We start from the raw sequence: 15,049 nt of genomic DNA, 5'->3' as shown, positions 1-15,049 counted from the left end.
GCATAGTAGAACCAGTAACAATTCCCTTTTATTCCAACTCCAGAGAGAAGTCTCTTCCTCTGTCAGATCAGTGACTAACTCTCCAAGAAAGAACTGTAGAAAGGGAGGTGGAGGGTGGGGATGGGGGTGTAGGGAAATTAAAGTCCTCTCAACTCACTTGTAATTGCCTCGTTTGGAGGCAATATGAAGAGGCAGCAACCCGTCCTTATTGGATTTGTTGGCATCCGCTCCCTGAGACAAGAGGAACTCCACCACGTCTTCATGCCCATTTTTACAAGCTTCATAGAGGGCTGAGGCACTGTCGCTGGCCTGCGTATTAATGTCCGCACCTAGCCGAGAACAAAAGGATTGGTCTAGTGCTCTGAAGCCCCTGGCAAAATTGGGGAGGGGGCAAAAGTCTGTTTTGGGGTGCTGCTTCCCGGACTTTCCTCTTCTTTCACTATCTTGTTCTCCCTGACAGGTTCCCAGGGTTTCTCTATTCTCCCAGGTCCCTCCCATCTAAGAAGAAAGTACAACTGATGAACACATGTACATTATGGTACTGGTAATTTAAGGCCCCACTGGGAGTCCCCATGGGATGCTGGCCTTGGATGAGAAGTACACTGAATCTGAACCCACAAAACTGAGGTTCAAATCACAGTTCTGTTTAGCACCCCCCTTTAGTTCCTCACTCATTCACCCCACATACTCAATCAATTGCCCAATTTTATTGTTTCAGATAAGACCCCTTCAGATAAGTTGGCTACCCTCTTGGTTGAGACTCTCAAGTCTTATCCCCAGGACTATTTTTTGTTCTGGGTTGGGTTTTTTTTTGTTTGTTTTTTTGGGTTTTTTTTGAGGCAATCGGGATTTAAGTCACTCATCCAGGGTCACTCAGCTAGTAAGTGTCTGAGGCCGAATTTGAACTCATGTCCTCCTGACTCTAGGCCAGTGCTCTGTCCACTGTGCCACCTAACTGCCCCTGTGCCCTGGACTGTTGCAATGACCTAAATGATCTCCCTGCTCTGAGTCTGCCCCTACTCCAGTCTCCACTCAGTGGAACCAATCAGCCAAAGTGATTTTTCCCAAAGTGTAGGTCTGAGTGTGTCATCCTTCTACCTCAGTAAATCCAACGGTTTTCTATTATCTGTAGAATCAAATGTAAAGTTCTCTGCCATTTAAAGCACTTCACAATGTAGTCCCTTCCTGTCTCTACATACTCTATAATCCAGTCCAATCACGTTCTTAGCACACAACATTCTATCTCCTATCTCTGACCTTTTTTAATAGCTGTCCCCCATACCTAGAATGGGCAGCTAGCTGTTGAAGTGGATAGAGCCCTGGGCCAGGAGTCAGGAAGATATGAGTTCAAATATGGTCTCAGATACATACTAGCTGTGTGACCCTGGACAAGTCATTGAACCCTATTTGCCTCAGTTTCCTCATCTGTAAAATACGCTGGAGACGGCAAACCACTCCAGTATCTTTGCCAAGAAAACCCCAAATGGGGTCACAAAGAGTCAGACATGACTGAAAAACCACATAATTAATAGGCACTTAATAAATGCTTATTTAAGTGAACTGAATTCTAACTTTAAAACTCAAAACACAATGTCAAAGGCTCTCTAACACATTGTGGTCAGACAAGCTGTTCACCCACCCAAGAAAAACACTTTTATCTACAGATGAACATAGCATATGAAGCTATTGGGGTGGGTGGGGGGTGGGAGAGAAGAAATGCACATAGGATCAACAGGATATATGTCTATAATACTCCTGACTTTTGACATCATCTAACATGTGTCTCTGTCCTCCCCAATCCCATCTCCTTAGCTCCAGGGACCCACTCCTATGCCTCTGTCTCCAGATGGCCAGTGCATATTTGTCCTAAACCAGTGAACAAATCTCTCTGCTCCACTCAGATGTTTGCTAAACTATCAGATGTTTATCTGAGCATAAAAGCTGCCTGCCAACTTTTGCATTCCCTTGACCCAAATGCCCAGGCCATGTTTGGCAATTTTAAAATGCCATAGCTAGAAATAGTATAGGGATGGTCACAAGCAAAGAAGGCTATTTTATTAAGAAGGAAAAACATAGAATTGATGATTTATGGAATACTAGAATGAAAAAATAACCTCTGAGAATTCATTTGTACCCATGTCAAGGTTTTATTTTGCTTTGTTTTTCCACCATTGGAACCTTAGAACCCTGAACTCAAGAATCCAGGAAATCCAGTTTCAGATCTCAGCTCCACCCCTTATTGCTTACATGAACTTGAGCAAGTTCCATAGTGTTCCTAAAATTTAATTTTCTTATTTGTAAAACCTGGTTGTTAGTTTCTTTCTTGCAAAAGATTGAACTCCCCCAACTCCCTCTCAGGTCATTGTCTATGATTTTCTCTATTTCTTTCACCTGTTTCTATTTCCTGATTTTTTTTTGTTTCATATTAAAACTATAATTGAGCATAACTTTACTGTGATAAATAAAGGGAAGAGTGAAATGGAGGAAGCTAGTGGATAGCTAGAAATCCACAGAATCCAAATAGGACAGTAGAAGTCTGTGCCTTGGTTCAGAAGAGCTAGGGTCATCCTAACTTAAAGGCTCTGGGGTAAAAGTAAAAGAAATTTTATGGGCTTGATTATTAATAATTTTTATAAACTTTCCAAAACACTGAACAAAATGGATCTGGAATTTTTCCTTCCTTTTCTCTAGGCTAAAGAACAAAACAGAACAAAAAAATCAAGTCATTGTGGAACCTGATTCAGATATGGCTTCGAATGCAGGCACTTCGTGAAATCTACTATCCCTCGCCAATGGAGTTTAACTAAAATAGAAGCTCTAAAAAGGATTTATTCTATTTAATTCAACAAATGTATTATTGCTAATTAATTATTTTAGAGTATTCACATGATTGGATTTTATGCGATATTTAATGGCTATATGTTGTATATAAGGAGGCCAAGATCATGCCTTCTTAGCTACCTAGTAGAAGGAGAAAGGTGTGGTCTGGAAAAAATCTGTCCAGATCACTTACCTAGGTCTCTTAATTTCATTTTTGCTTTCTACTCTAACCCTCCAAATCTTACCAGACAGCAACACTTGCCCATTACAAAAGCTTTGAAAGGTTGTTTGTTTGTTACTTCCAAGAAGGAAGAAAGCTAACATTAATTAAGCACCTACTATGTGCCAGGCATTGTGCAAAGTACTTTACACATGTTACACATGTTACACTCATTTGATCCTCAAAACAACCAGGGGAGGTGGGTACTATTGTCTCCATTTCACAGTTGAGAAAACTCAGACATTCAGAGGTAAAGTGACTTACCCAGGGTCACATAGCTAGGAAGGGTGTGAGTTCAAATTTGAACTCAGATCTTTGTGACTCCAGACCCAGAATTCTATCCACTGCAACACCTACCTGCAGTCCAAGTCTCGAATTCTATGGCTCAAAGATATCTCCCACCTCTAACTTTCTTTGTTCTAATGTCTCTGTTATTTCTGAAATGCTTCAGTTCTCTTAGTTAGGGTCATGCTTCCACTCACCATGCTTAGCCAGAAATCGCAGTGCATCCAGCTGTCCACTCTGGGCAGCCACAAATAAAGGGGTAATGCCATATGCATTCTTGGATTCCACCTTGGCACCTCCGCTCACCAGAATTTCCATGACTTCCAAGTCATTCCGGGCCACAGATTCATGGAGAGCAGTCCAGCCACGGTTGCATCGATGGTTGGTATCAGCATTGTACTGTACCAGCATCCTGACAGCGTCCACATTCTTCCGCTCACAAGCTGTGCCAGGAAAAATGCAAATCACTGAGCAGAGTGAAGAACATGGGAGAGGGGTCTGTCACCTAAAACCAGTCTTCTAGGAAAGGTTCAGTTCTCTGAGGAAATGACTTTCAGAAGGTGGCTTGTGGCCACCAGAAGTTCATGAGGGTCCTCCCACTGAGCCACGGGATGGTCTCTAATAATCTTAATGTTTATGATCTAATACTATCTATAATTATAGAACTTGGGAACCTTGGGCTTCTGGGCTAGATCTAGCCATGTGAGTACTTTCATCCTGTTAATTCTCAATTTCTCAAATTAAAAACATTTGTTAAGCACCTAATGTGTGAAGAACACTGTTCGATGTATGGGGGTGGTAGGGGAAGATATTTTGGATAAGACACTCTCCTCACCCTCATGAAGGTTAGAATCTAGTAGAGTTAAGTATCTATGGAGTGTCCCCCTACCCCTACCCTTAAGGTTACCTAACACAATTACGAGTTTAACTAAAATAGAAGCTCTAAAAAGGATTTATTCCATTTCATTCAACAAATGTATTGTTGCTAGTTAATTCTTTTTATTTGTAGTATCCACATGATCAGATTTTATGAGCTATTTAATGGGTATACATTATATGTAAGGAAGCCAAGGTGCTGGGATAAACATTCCCAGAAGCATGACACTGTGGTCCCCACCTCTGACTAGGTCATGATCTACTTGGGAAGACGGATGCAAACGTGTGGAAAGGAAAGTAACGATGGAAGAGACTTTTGGTTTTTGTGGTACTTGAAAAAAGTTCAGGAGAAATCACCAAAAAGTACACAGTTATCAAGGTAGGATGTAGAGAGGAAATGCAAAGAACTCAGAGAAGGACAACTGTGAGCTAACAGGCATCCAACACTCCATCCCTCGGGTGGGCATTTTCAATGGCTGTCTGACATCCCTAGAATTCTCTCTCTCATCTCTGCCCCCAGGCTTGCTGGGCTCCTTCAAGACACAGCTAACGTCCTGCCTTCTGCAAGAAACCTGTCACTATGTCCCTCAACACTAATGCCTCTCCTCTGTTGATTATCTCCAATTTATCCTGTGTTCTTGTTCATACATAGTTCTTGTCATGTTGTCTCCCATATTAGATGACAGGCCTCTGGAGGACAGGAATTGTTTCTCTCTTTCATTACAATCCCCAGGTGTTAATATTATCTTATAATAATATTATATTCCCAAGTGTTGATAAACATTTATTGACTTTGTAGAGGGGGCAGGACTTAAGTTGGACCTTGAATGATGAGTAAGTTTCAGTCTGGCTGCAGGAGCAGAGCACTGGCCTAAGAGTCAGCAGACCCTGAGTTTGGCCTAAGAGTCAGCAGACTCTGTGACATTAGGTGAGGCACTTCTTCTCTGGACCTCAGTTGTTCCCTTAGTAAAATGAGGTGACGCAGGATGACTTCTCGTGTCCCTCCCAGCTCTAATGATCTGTAATTCCAGAAGGCAGGCGGAGGAGGTGGAGGAGGAGGCGATGTTACCAGCACCCTTGATTTTCATTACCCTCCCACCTATACGACCAGAAGGAATTTCTTGTTCTTCCTAGAAGTAGTTAGGTGGCACAGTGGATACAATGCTGGGCCTGGAAGACCTGGGTTCAAATCTGACTAGCTGTGTGACCCTGGGCAAGTCACCTGACCTCTGCTTGCCTCAGTTTCCTCAACTGCAAAATGGGGATGATAATAATAGCAGCTACCTCCCAGGGTTGTTGCAAGGATCAGATGGGATATTTGTGAAGCGCTTAGCACAGGCCTGGCTTAGTAGGTGATTAACAAATTCCTATTTCCTCCCTTCCTCCGAGTGTTGCAAAATCCTAAATTTAGAACTGGAGGGACCTCAGAGGCCGCCTAATCCCACCCCCTTCAATCAGCAGCCAAGGCCCAGAGATCAAGAGATTTCCTCCTAATCTCATCTCTAGTGAGAGGGGATTTGAACCCAGGTTCATGTTTCCCTGTTTTATCACCTTCATTAGAAAGCAAGCAAGTTCCTTAAAGGCAAAGACCACGCCTTCTTTTCCTTGACTCTTCCCCACCACCTCATACAGAACACAGCCATTTAATGAATGTCTTGTGAATGAACGGGTGCATAGATGAGCGCATGAACCAGAGACACGCTGTACAATAGCAGAATTTGATTTCTTTAAGGCATCTGCAGATCGTGACCAAAATATTAATTAGTGCATTTGTGAACAAGGAAAAGAAATGTGGGCCAGGTTCATAGGTAGGTGCACAATCTAAACCAGGGCTGGGGAATCTGTGGCCTCAAGGCCACATGTGGCCCCCTAGGTCCTCAAGTGCAGCCCTTTGAATCCAAACTTCACAGAACAAATCCCCTTAATAACAGGATTTGTTCTGTAAAACTTGGACTCCGTCGAAAGGCCACACTTGAATTATACCAAACAAATGGTACTGATGATTCCAACCTGAAAGGATGTCTCTAAGGGCATGTTGCAACCTTATTCTACCCAACATTTGTGTCAATGATTTGGATGTAAATGACATTCTTATATAAGGTAATCTTGATATTAATAATCAGTATCGATATCATTAGCTATTATAATTAATATTATTAGCCACATTGTAATTATTTCAAGAATCATTATTAAAATTACCCAGATTGATAACCTTTCTATTGTTGTATGATTATCAATGAATATTAATATTATTAATAACATTTTATTCTATAAAAGAGCTTAGAAATAAAATAATAAATGCTTGACGACTTTGCATGACTAGCTGGGGTTGACAAGATGAAATTCAATAAGAATAAAATTAAAGGCCTGCCCTTGGGCTCCAAAAAATCCAACATCAGGATGGCGGGCGCTTGGCTGAGCACTGAAATGTCAATAAAAGTAAATGTATCTTTGAAGCCAAAAAATTGAAGTGATCTTACCCTGCATTAACGGATGTGTACTGTACAAAGTGAGGATGGTGAGGTCACATCCGGAGGACCGTGTTCATTTCTGGCCACCAGATGTTAGCATGAATAGCGTCAGACTACCAGGGGTTCCTAAAGTCTGGACACAGAGGCCATTGACGGCACTGTGGAGTCACTGCATCGAGGTCACGTGAACCTTCGCATCCCAAATGATGGAAATCCTACTGAAGGTGTCTTTTGTTACTATTCCAATTAAATAGAATGTGGTTGAAAATTTCATCCGTTTCATTTCTTGAAAATACACATTTTTGCCTCTGTGTGCAGACTTCAGGAACACCCTGCACGTCACGTCCGAAGGAGCACGACCAGGAGGGTAAAGGGTCTCAAAATGACGACGGAACTTGAATAATAATTGCCAGAGTGTTCTAAGGTTTGCCAAGCCCTTGTTCGTCACAACAAAGTTGTGTTAGGGGTTAGAATTAACCCCACTTTACAGATCAGGAGACAGGTTGAATGAGGTTAAATATACTGCCCCGGGTTAGGCAGCTTACTTAGTAAGTGCGTGAGGCTGGATTTGAACTCAGGTCTTCCTGACTCCGAGTCTAACAATCTAGCTGACGTACCGCCTAATAGCTGAATGCTTCACTTGAAAACTTCATGTAACACGGTAGCGATCTGCAGGACCAATGCTGATGGAAAGTGTGACTTCAGAGGAAGCAGCAGAACCAGCGGGTAGAAAACGCCCAGGAGGCCAAGGTCGGCTCACCCTGTCGTTCAAAAGAGCCCAATGGTAAAACTGAATGAAGGGCTTTGTGAGATAGTGAGCTGCCCGTCCTTGGACGCTTCTCTACAAAGGCTGGGTGACCGCTGGGGGGAGATGTTGCCAAAGGAATTCCTGCATCCCTGCCCCTAGAAGCCTGGTAACCACACCTGAGGGGTCTCAGGATGTCTTTAAGCAAGGACAGCCACGGCTGAGCTCAGCCTTTCTTTGAAGGGAGCATCGTGTGTCTGAAGGCTTGATTTCTGGGCTGTGTTTTCCAGCGCTCCAGCACTCACCTTTGTAGAGCGGGGTCTCCCGGGACTTGTTAGAGATGTCAGGCTCAGCTCCACATTGCAGAAGCGTCAGGAGGCAGTCTAGGTTTCCCCTGCAGGTCGCTATGTAAAGGGCCGTTTCCTCCTGAAGGGTGCGTTGATCGATAACAGCAGGATATGCTAGAGGAAAGATCGTGGTTAATAAACTCGCCCGAGGGGGCTCAGTGGCTACAGTCCCAGACCTGGAATCAGGAAGTCCTGAGTTCAAATGTGACCTTAGACATTGACGAGCTGTGTGATCCTGGGCAAGTCACTTAACCCTGTTTGCCTCAGTTTCCTCATCTGTAAAAGGAACTGGACTCCAAATGGTGTCAAGAAGAATCGAACACAAGGCACAACCAGAACACACACGCACGTTTACAGGATGCTCAAAAATCTTGGGGCAGCTTTAAGCTTTACTCGTTTTAAACTGCACTAAGGATGTTGGGACGCCTTGAACTAAACGTATCAGCAAATGAATTGGATTTCAAGGAAGAACATTTACGAAATCACATGGAATGAACCAACCCATTGTACTAATATTTGTCTAACGTTTCCAACTATCCAAATGTTTTATTATAGATTGTTTAATGTTGTCTCACGCCAGACCTCAGAGGAAGGTAAAGTAGTTATCCTGAATTTAACAAATGAGAGGATTGAAGCCCAGAGATTTAACAATGATAACTCATATTTCTAAAGGAGAGGTATTTAAGTGGTAAAATGGATAGAGCGCAGGCCTTGGATCAAGAAGAACTGAGTTTGAATTCAGCCTCAGATATCTATTAGCTGTGTGACTTTGGGCAAGTCACTTAACCTCTAGCTGCCTCAGTTTCCTGAACTGTAAAAGGAAGATATAAATAATACCTACCTCCCAGCATATTTGCAAGAATCGAATGAGACAATAATTATAAAGCACCTGGCAGACAGTAGGTACTTAATAAATGCTTATTTGCTTCCTTCGTAAAACAAGACATGGTGTAGTGGATAGGGAGGCCATTCAAAGTCAGAAAAACTTGTGTTTAAGCCTTCTGACCACCTACTGACTGATTGTGGGCAAGTCATTTAATCCATTAATGCTCTAAGATGTGGGTTCTTCACCTGGGGCCTAGAGGATGTCAGTGAAGTTGGACGAGAAAAAAAAATACAACTTTATTTTCACGAACCTCTAACTGAAATTTAGCATTTCCTTCAATTTAAAAAAAAGTTTAATTTAAAAAAAAACATGCCAGCTCTCCCTATCTCCCCCAGGTTGGAAGAACAAGAGCTAGGGATAAGTCAGTCCCTCCACTGATCGAAAGGGGAACTTTGGCCTACTCTATTTCCAGCCTGGGTCACTTTGCCCCTGTTGTCCTCACCCTCCCCAGCTTACCATATTGATGGCAAACTTAGTGCTGACACCTTCTCGGCATTATTCACTGTGGCTCACAACTTCCAAGCTCAAAAGATCCACCCACCTAAGCTTCCCTAGTGGTTGGGATTACAGGCACCATATTTAGTTTAATTTTTTAAAAATTAGTTTGAGAAGGAATCCATAGACTTCACCAGACTGTTAAAGGCTTCCATGACCCCCCAAAAAGTTAAGAACCCCCACTCTAAGACTACAAATTGCAGAGAAAGTACCCACCTACCTTGGTAGAGTGAATTCCCTCACATGTGAATTCCATATATATATATATATGTATACATATATATGTGTGTGTATGTATGTATGTATAGTGAAAAAGGAATTAATAAATGTATGTATATAGTATATATGTATATATTTGTGTATATATATATAGTGAGAAAGTAATTAATAGATGTTAATTTGCATTTGCTGTGCATCCAATGTCTTTATGTATTTTGTTCAGTCATATCTGACTCTTAGTGATCCCATTTGGGGTTTCTTGGCAGAGACACTGGAGCAGTCTGCTAGCTCTTTCTCTAGCTCATTTTACAGATAAGGAAACTGAGGCAAAGAGGGTTAAGTGACTTGCCATAGTTAAGTGATCGAGGCTGTGTGTGTATATATATATATATATATAAAATATATATTATATATATTATACATATATACACATATACATATATACATATATGTGATTATGTATATATGTGTAAGTATATATGTATGTGTACATATGTGTATACACACATATATACACGCATCACTTGATATAGTAGGATTATGAAAGGAGACAGATTTTTTACGTGTCTTTACATAATCCAACTTTTGTTTTTCTTCCTTCTATTTTCTGCTGTCTTCCCACATCCTTAACTAATGCAGATTTACCATTCTTTTTCAACTCACTTTTCTGCAATATTTTCAGACAGCCCAACTGGCCGTAATAGGCAGCTTCATGCAGAGGGAGCCATCCGTCCTTGTTGGGTTCAGAGAGGTTTTTGCCCGACTGGATCATGGAAGTTAAGGCATTCTCATCACCATCCTTGATGGCCTTCACCACGGGATCTATGACTCTTTAAGAATAAAAGAGAGCTAGTTAACATTGGCTTGCCTCAATCAGTCAACAAGCATTTATTAAGCACCTACTGTGAGCCAGGCACTGTGTGGGGAATACAAAGAAAGGCAAAAAACAGTCCCTGCTCTCAAGGAGTTCACAGTCTAATGAGGGAGACAATATGCAAACGATCATGTGGGAACAAGCTACATCCATAATAAATTGATGATAATTACTGGAAGGAAGGTATTAGGATAAAGGGAGATCAGGAAAGGCTTCTTGTAGAAGGTGAAATTTTAGCTGGAACTTGAAGGAAAACAGGAAGAGCAAGAGGTAGAAATGAGGAGAAAGAGAATTCCAGGTACGGGGGACAGCTGGTGAAAATTCCCAGGGTCAGGAGATGGAGTTTCTTATACAAGAAAAAACAAGAAATCGTACATGGTGGGGTTGAGTGGGGAGTAAGATATAACTGTACTGGAGAGGTAAGAAAGGCCCCGGTTAAGAAGGGCTTTGAACACCAAACGATATATTTTATATTTGATCCTGGAGATAAGAGAGAGCCATTAGTGTTTATTTAATTGGGGACTGGGGCAGCAATATGGTCAGACCTGCACTTTAGGAAGGTCATTTTGACAGCTGAATAGAGGACGGACTGGCGGGGGGAACCACTTGGAGCAAGGAGGCCAACAAGCTGCTTATGACACCAGTCGAGGCATGAGTGATAATGGCCTGCACCAGGGTGGTGGCAGCATCAGAGGAAAGAAGATATCAGAGATGGAAAGGGACAGAATCACTAACTGTAGTCAACAAGCATTATCATAGGGGTTCTTAACCCTTTTTGTGTCCTGGAAAGCCTTTAGTATTCTGGTGAAACCTATGGACCCCCTTTCAGGATATTGTTTTTAAATGCATAGAATAAAAGTATAATATATAATAAATAAATATATAATATATGATATTATAATAATATAAATAAAATATATAACAATATAATAAAATATATAATAAGATTATAAAGGAAACTATATTAAAATATAGCTATCAAAAATATTTTTTGGAGTTTCTGGACACTAGGTTAAGAACTCCTGTTTTGTGAAGTGCCTAGTATATGTCAGGCACTCACTATGTAAGCACTAGATATATAAAATGCAAAAGTAAAACTGTCCCTGGCCAAAGGTGAGAAGAGACCTTAGAACACAGAACAGAAAATGTTAGGGTTAGAAGAGTTCTTAGAAAACAGGTTAGACCATGGAACATAAAATGTTAGAGCAGAAAAGACCTTGGACATTATGCTGCCCAACCCCCTCCTTTGACTTAGAAATAAGCTGATTTCTTTTTTGTTGTTCAGTCATTCAGTCGCGTATGACTCTTAGTGACCCATGGACCATGGTACGGCAGGCCATTCTGTCCTCCACTCTTCCCCAAAGTCTGTCCAAGCTTCCATGACACTATTTATCCATCTCATCCTCTGTCATCCCCTTCTGCTTTTGCCTTCGATCTTTCCCAACATCTGAGGATCATCAATCAACAAGTATATACTAAGCACCTACTGTGTGCTAGGCACTGGGGTTATAAACACAAAGAATGAAGTAATCCTTTCTAACAAAGAGTTTACTCTAATGAGAAGGTTAAAGAGATTACCCAACTTATCTGGTTTAGGGTGAGAGTGCAGACTCAGACCCTGGTCTTGTGACTGACAAACCAGGGTTATTTCAAAGAATTGCTCCTTTCTTTGGACCTTCAAGAAGGGTATGGTCTATTTTTTTAAAATAATAGTTTGGACATTAAAATTAAAATCTGTCTGTCTCTACTTCACTCTGAGAAATATGGAGGTACATTCAAACTGATGAAATGGCTCTGGTCTGAGTGAGATTCAGGTGACCCATGTTCTTAGGAACTCCCAGATGGGGAAACTACCTGTCAAAATGCTGGTTAGTGCTTTTTCAGCAGTTTAGGTAAGGTAAGCAATTTTCCCAGATTATACATTTAGTACCTGTTATAGGTAGGACTTGAACTCAGGTCTCCCAGGCTTTGAAGCTGCCTCTCTGTCTACCACCAGGCTGCCTCTCATTGAAGTTATAATGTGAGTTATTTGGGAATATTAGACAAAGAAATGCTACACCTCAGACTATGGTCTTCTCTGAATCACTTCACTGTTTTTGCTCTTACTCTAAGGAATGAAGATTATATGGCTACTCGGTCTTACCATTCTTACTTCCCATGTGCCTGTAATGGCAAGCAGAGTGGGACTTTTTGTTGTTTCTTCTTTTGGAGTGCTTCTCAGCACTAAGGCAATCAGGTGCCTTTGATTGAGTCTTGCTTTTGTTTGAATCAGGAGTCTTTGATTGAATCAAGAGTCCTTGACTGGAAACAGTATATATACTCTGAGGTTAGCATTTTACTTTGGGGCTCACTCATTGGAAGAGTGTTCGTGTTATTTGGCCAGACGAGACTCTGGGTAGCCATTAAGGAGCCCCCTGGCTTTGAAAACCCAGATGTTGGTACTTCTCTCTCTGGTAACTGTACGTATTGCTACAGTCCTTCAGTTAGAAGCCTGTCTATTGATTTGTGTTATTTTTTTTCTGTTTGTATTTGCTGTGAAGTTCAGGGTGCTGACTTTTTCCCCTGAACTAAGTGAATGATACATGTATGTTTAATTAAAGCAAGATTGTTAATCCCTGAAACAGCTATCTTTCCTTAGTAAAGCAGAATCTGTACTAGCAGGCATCCTGGGTGTGCCAGTATGCTTGCCCCTACAGTACCTTACCTCAAAGCACTCACCAAAAAGCTGGAAAGGACATTGAAACAGCCAATATTTAATCAAAATAAAGAATTCTAAGGCTGGAAGAGACCATTCTTCACCATTCCAATATTTTTTATATGGCCCCACTTAAAGTACCCAATTCTTTTTGGTGTTTTTCAGGCATTTCAGTCATATCCAATTCTTCATGATCCCATTTGGGATTTTCTTGGCAAAGATACTGGAGTGGTTTGCTATTTCCTTTTCCAGGTCATTTTTATATACGAGTAAACTGAGGCAAACAGGGTTAAGTGACTTATCCAGGGTCACATAGCTAATTTGTGTCTGAGGCCAGATTTGAACTCAGAAAAATGTCTTCCTGACACCAGGTCCAGCACTCTATCCACTGTGCCACCCAGCTGTGTCAGCTCTTACTTCCTGTTTAAATCTAATAGTCCAATCCTGCTATATTATAGAAGAAGACCCTGAGGTCCAGAGAGGGGCAGTCACTTGCCAAAGCTCACCCAGCTAGTTAATAGTGGGGTCAGGACAAGAGCTTGGTTCTTCCGACTCCCAGGTAACTGTTCTCTCAACCAGACAAAATTAACATTGATTATCAATAACACGTTTGTCATTTTTGGAAAGCCCTTCAGAGTAAATGCTCCAATATCATTTATTATAGTCACCTGTGTTTGTGCCTTATGCCCTTACTAGGTTATCATCTCCATAAGGCCAGGGATCATATCAAATATTTAAATTCAGCAAACATTTATTGACGTTCTGCTAGGTGCCAAGTACTATTCAAGGCACTGGAGATACAAAGACAAAAAACAAAGCAGTCCGTGACTTTAAGGACTTTAGATTCTATCTCATACTTGTATTAAAGGTGACTCTAGAAAGAGAAGATAGGATCTCCCTGTGAAGGGCTTTAATAGCCAAACAAAGATGCTTCTATTTGTCTTAGAAGCACTAGGGAGTTATTGAAGTTTCTTGAGCAAGAAAGTGGCATAGCCAGCCCTGGGTTTTAGGAATAACAATTTTATAGCTGTGGGTGGTATGGATAGGAGAGGAGAAAGACTGAAGGCAGAATAACCAGTTAGGAGACAATAAACCAAGAAAGAAATGATCATGGCCTGGACCAGGGTGGTCGAGGCTGTGTGAGTAAATGACAGGAATGGAGAAGAGGGATGTGATGGAGGTAGAATTGATAAGACGTGGCAGCTGGGAGCAGTTATGAAGGAAAAATGGAGGATGATTCTGATACCACTCAATGATTTCCCCAAAGGTTCCCACGCATATGTGCACAGAATCAGAAGTGAAAAGAAACTTAGAGGTCAATTAGTTCAATTCCCCCATTTTATAGATGGGGAGACTGAGCTCAAGAAAGGTTCAGACTTGCCCAAAGTCAAGGCTTTCACTGAGGTCTTCTGATTACAAATCCAGTGTTCTTTCTACCATATTACAATGCCTAGCACAGTCCTATGCACACAGTTGGCGCTTAATAATGAATGAGTGAATTAATTAATTAATTGATGCTGCTACAGAGATGTCCTCATTTTGTAGATGTAGAAAATGAGCCACAGTGAGGCCAGAGTCAACGGCAGAGTTCTCAGGGTCAACATGAAGAGTTCTCAGACTTGTGCCCATAAACCTACCTGGCCACTTCCTCCTGTTTCAACCTCTGGGGTTTGTATTAATAGCTTTGCAAGAGTACGAGATGCATATAAAATTAAATGTGGATGAGGCCGGGGGAAACAGGCAGGCAAACTAGAAACTGCCCCCACCCACCCACCCACCCACCGTCCTCTACCAGGATGATTTCTGCAGGAACCCTTCATCAGAACATTTGTCAAGTTCAGAAGGACTAAAACCACAATGTACTTTTCCCATTTCCTCTTTTCCCCTCACTCTCCTTCCTTTTGGTTACCCTTGCTGAGTGTGCTGCTGAACTCCAGCTGGGCAGAAAGCAGAAATTCTATGTTAAGAAACAGGCATTTCTCTCTCTCTCTCTCTCTCTCTCTCTCTCACTCCCCCCCCCCCTCCTCTCAGCACTAGCCAAAAGGAGAAGAAACATCTTTCCCCAGGGTATCCAGTTGACATGGCCCCTCTCGATCTTGCCATTCTCCCCTCTTCC

The 15,049-nt window shown here is 41.7% G+C and overlaps 1 protein-coding gene across 3 annotated transcripts in view; it reads right to left on the bottom strand.

The window, feature by feature from the left end:
• ASB2 (ankyrin repeat and SOCS box containing 2) overlaps positions 1–15,049 on the bottom strand; it is a 93,767-nt gene that overhangs the window by 27,895 nt on the left and 50,823 nt on the right. For 2 of the 3 annotated variants that reach the window (XM_036735716.1, XM_036735717.1), the window contains 4 exons: positions 10,028–10,194; positions 7,723–7,878; positions 3,523–3,768; positions 158–329 (listed from right to left, as the gene is read on the bottom strand). In XM_036735716.1, coding sequence (XP_036591611.1) covers positions 158–329; positions 3,523–3,768; positions 7,723–7,878; positions 10,028–10,194 — 741 coding nt within the window. The remainder of the gene's footprint in view (positions 1–157; positions 330–3,522; positions 3,769–7,722; positions 7,879–10,027; positions 10,195–15,049) is intronic. The other variant, XM_036735718.1, reaches the window with a different exon arrangement.

This window comes from Trichosurus vulpecula, chromosome 8 (assembly GCF_011100635.1).
Source record: "Trichosurus vulpecula isolate mTriVul1 chromosome 8, mTriVul1.pri, whole genome shotgun sequence".
Classification (NCBI taxonomy): domain Eukaryota; kingdom Metazoa; phylum Chordata; class Mammalia; order Diprotodontia; family Phalangeridae; genus Trichosurus; species Trichosurus vulpecula.
This window is presented reverse-complemented; position numbering and strand designations above follow the sequence as displayed.